Source organism: Protobothrops mucrosquamatus, unplaced genomic scaffold (genome assembly GCF_001527695.2).
Source record: "Protobothrops mucrosquamatus isolate PMUCROS unplaced genomic scaffold, P.Mucros_1.0 scaffold2236, whole genome shotgun sequence".
Taxonomy (NCBI): Eukaryota; Metazoa; Chordata; class Lepidosauria; order Squamata; family Viperidae; genus Protobothrops; species Protobothrops mucrosquamatus.
Genome location: NW_015388325.1, coordinates 32,208 through 36,661, shown reverse-complemented (window position 1 = coordinate 36,661; position 4,454 = coordinate 32,208). Strand labels below are relative to the sequence as shown.

The 4,454-nt window shown below is 35.9% G+C and overlaps 1 protein-coding gene across 1 annotated transcript in view; it reads right to left on the bottom strand.

Moving 5' to 3' along the window:
- ABCC4 (ATP binding cassette subfamily C member 4) overlaps positions 1 to 4,454 on the bottom strand; it is a 141,994-nt gene that overhangs the window by 107,305 nt on the left and 30,235 nt on the right. The window contains exons 10-11 of the mRNA XM_015824442.2: positions 1,808 to 1,904; positions 3 to 151 (exon numbers count right to left, since the gene is read on the bottom strand). Of these exons, the coding sequence (XP_015679928.2) occupies positions 3 to 151; positions 1,808 to 1,904 (246 nt within the window). The remainder of the gene's footprint in view (positions 1 to 2; positions 152 to 1,807; positions 1,905 to 4,454) is intronic.

Sequence of the window (4,454 nt, the reverse complement as noted above, 5' to 3'; positions counted from 1 at the left end):
ACTGAGAAAATGTACGGATCCTAGTCAGCTGGTGGCTGGGTGTTCCTGGAGATGATGGTTGATCATCCTCCTCAACTTTTTTCAAAAGAGAAGAAAAATCTATTCCAGATTTAAGAAAGTCTGAGAAGGTACCTTTCCCTACCTCCTTACCCTAGAAAGAAAATACATAGAGACTATAATGTACAGTATGCTTGTAAAATAGCCAACTATAGTAGTAATTTTTTGGATAACTATCAGCTGCCATCCAGGCTTGCACTTCCACCAAAAAGAAGGAAGAATCTTTTAGTAAATATCCTCCTTTGTCTTACCCCGTTTTAAATAATCAAGATACATTTCAAGAAAGTGTGGGATCACTGTGGCAAAAAAGGTCGTAAAATGGGGCAAGACTCACTTAACAAATTTCTCATTTACCAATATAAATTTTGGGCTCAATTGTGATTGAGAACACCTCAATGAAAAATAAAGTGTCAATAGGGCAATGATAGCAAAGTTGATAGTTATTAGATATTGGTAGCAGATGAATAATCTGTTGTTGTTGTTTTTGGAAAGATGGCAAAGTTTTGATTAGCAAAAATAATTTCTTTATAAAATTATAAAAAAATAATTATTATAAGTCTTGTAAGTTAATTAGAAATACATAATATCCTTTCTTATATCTGGCTTGTATAAGGATATATGGAACAATTAAAATTTGTTAATTGGCATTTATTCTAAGATAATTATAGAGAAAAGGATATTTTTCCTAGATAATTTATTTACTTTATTTCATTCACAGGTTTTTATACTGCTTCAGTCAATACGAATATAAATGGTACATTACAAAGCAACATAACAATATTTTATTTATTAGTGACATTTAGAAGAAGAGAGAAGATATTAGATTATGTCTGTTTGATTTTTATTGATTTTATTTGCATTTTTATTTGTAGTTCATTTAATTTTGAATAAAAGAGCAAATAATACTGTAGTCATGGAACATAAACAGTCTAAATTCAAGGTGCCTACATCTCGCTGACACTGAACAAATTTCAGCATTCAATGTCTTACATATTTACAAATTTCAGCTTTACAATTTTTTATTTGCAGCTGTAAAGTCAAAATAAAGAGCATATTTTTCCCATGCTCGCTAGAAGGAAGTTCAGATATCACTTCAGCTGCACTTCTCAAGATGGACCATGCTGCTTCTGATTCAGTCTAGGTCAAGGGTAGGCAACCTTGGCTCTTTTATGACTCGTGGACTTCAACTCAGCTGGCTCAGGAATTCTGGGAGTTGAAGTCCACGAGTCATAAAAGAGCCAAGGTTGCCTACCCCTGGTCTAGGTTTAATTGGTCAATTTTTTGAAGCTCTGCCTCCTTTTGAAATGTAGCTCTTGAGAATCAAAAATCAAAGTCCATTTGAAACATGGTTCCTGCTTCTTTTCTAATCTAAACAAGTGCACAGTATTATATGTATAGCATATATGCAAAAGGATCAATAGGAAACTAAAGCCCCAAGAATACTGAAGTAACTAATTTGACATTTGTAGCTGAACACCATCAACAGATATATTTTACACTATTTTCTTTTATTTTCCAGCTAGGGGTTTTAAAAAATCCTGACCTATCATTCAAAACTGGCATTTTAATTTATTTAGTTCTGTAAATGTAAATGTATAGTTTTGCATGCCATGTGGACAAATTACATGTAACCTGCAAGACTGACCATACTATTCTGCATATTTATAATTCTTCAACTTTAAATATTAAGAATACAGGACACAAACTAAACATTGCCAACCCTCCGAAGATTATTTTTATTTTCACCAACCTCTTTTAAAATTAAGATCTGGCTTGCAGCTCGTAAATATTGCAACTGGTGAGTCACTAAAATGCACACTTTTTTATGCAAAGTCTGGCAAATACACCTGCAAAAGAAATGAAACTTAATGAAATGTTGATTTCTTACAAACAGTAGAGCAAGTTGCTTTAAAAATCATTGTTAAAGGCTCCTCTTTATACGATAATTAGAAAAGAACTAAATAGCACTATTCATCAGTACCTTATCTGAAATTAAACTCTGGCTCTTGTTCTACTTACTGATATTAAGTGACAGAAAAAAGATGGAATGTAAACAGCCTCAAATATCTGGTCACAAGAAAAAATCCAGTCTAGGACAACCATTAGGGAGGATTTTACTTAGGGATGATTTTAAGAATAATTTTAATAGGAATAACAGCTTCTAATATTTGGTTTTTAATTTGGTTTTATAGGGTCTATATTTTTTGTATCTTGTATTTGTACTTGTTTCAATATGCTGTGCACCGCCCTGAGTCCTGCGGGAGAAGGGCGGTATATAAATTAAATTATTATTATTATTATTATTATTATTATTATTATTATTATTATTATTATTATTATTATTATTATTATTATTATTATTATTATTATTATTATTACAATGTTGAACAGGAGAAGAAACTGAAAGGAGGAGGAGGGGAGTCCTATATTCTAAATTATTGATATAATTTTACTGAACCCTTTATGGGATGTTCCTGTTCTACCCTGTTCCTAAAACCACGGAGAAAAAGAGTGGATGAATACTAGCCCCAGGCACCAGATTTGTCTAGAAAGTTAGGCATGAGTCTGAAGCTTTGTTCCAGTACGATCACATTGATTTTTGGTGGAGCTGTACAAGGAATTCAAAAGAAGTGCTTCCCAAAGCACCCGAGTAAAGCACCTCTTTCTAAGATGTTAAAACAGCAATGTCTTTTGCAAAGCTTACTTCAGAGTTCCCCAACGTTTCTGGCTTTGTGGACTGGCAGGGGGAGGAAGGGGATGGTTTGAGGAAGGGGCTGCCAAGCGTGCACACGCATAGCTCCATTTCAACGAGCAGCATGCACACACACCTGGCGCTCATGCAAATGGAACACGTGCACACGCACTCACCTGCAAGTGATGCACATGCACACACGCTCACCAGCCATTTCTACGGCCCAGTTGCAAACCCCTCACAGCCCACTAGTGGGCCACAACCTACAGGATGGGAACCACTGGCTTACAAGACTGCCAAACAAATTCTTCATGTTTCCACTGAGACTCAGCAAAGCAAAGAAGCTGTGTGGGGAGACACATTCAGAGACAATTGGCAACAGCTTCTGAAGCAACCCCACAAGCCTCCCGTAGGACACGACTGCTTGCTTTCTGTGAGGAGAACTGCTTCATTCACACTGTCACAATTGTAGTGGTTTCGCAGCTCTAATTTTCTATTTTAAGTTTTTTAGATTTCAGCAATATTTACATATACTCCAATGTACATTTGCAATGCAAACTTATACAATGTAAGTGTGATGTCCATGAGAGAGTTTAATTGTACCAATTTGCCTGAAAAATTACATCTGCATACTAGATCTAAGTAGAAAGTTCTTATGGCTTCAGGAACACCTCAAAATATATGATTAATGGTGTTACTCTGAGATATTATATTATACAAATCTAATTTTTGTGTCTCTCAACAGAAAGTAACACTTAGACCCTGAATAAAAATTAATAGATGGATATTTACAGGCATTACATTAAATTTTGCTATAAAAACTTGCTTTAAAATGTAATAAAATAAGAAATAATAAAATTGTCACATTAAACCTTGGAAAATGAACACACATACTTTATGTACCAAATTAAAGCCTGAGTTTTCAATGTTAAATGATACTGTGTGTTTTAAAAATGAGAAAGTCACGAGTATGGTACAATAATGTATCATATTAGATGTATTACATTTAGGCAAGAAAAACCAATTGCACAAGTACAGCATAGGTGGCACCTTGCTCAATAGTAGTAACTGTGAGAGGGACCTCGGAGTCCTAGTCGACAATCACCTAAATATGAGCCAGCAGTGTGCTGCAGCTGCCAAAAAGGCCAACACAGTGCTAGGCTGCATTAACAGAGGGATAGAAATCAAGATCACGTGAAGTGTTAATACAACTTTACAATGCCTTGGTAAGGCCACACTTGGAATACTGCATCCAGTTTTGGTCACCGCGATGTAAAAAAGATGTTGAGACTTTAGAAAGAGTGCAGAGAAGAGCAACAAAGATGATTAGGGGACTGGAGGCTAAAACATATAAGGAACGGCTGCTGGAATTGGGTATGTCTAGTTTAATGAAGAGAAGGACGAGGGGGGGACATGATAGCAGTGTTCCAATATCTCAGGGGTTGCCATAAAGAAGAGGGAGTCAAGCTATTTTCCAAAGCACCTGGAGGCAGGACAAGAAGCAACGGGTGGAAACTAATCAAGGAGAGAAGCAATCTAGAACTCAGGAGAAACTTCCTGACAGTGAGAACAATTAACCAGTGGAACAACCTGCCTCCAGAAGCGGTGAATGCTCCAACACTGGAAGTTTTTAAGAAGAGACTGGACAGCCATTTGTCCGAAATGGTATAGGGTTTCCTGCCTGAGCAGGGGGTTGGACTAGATG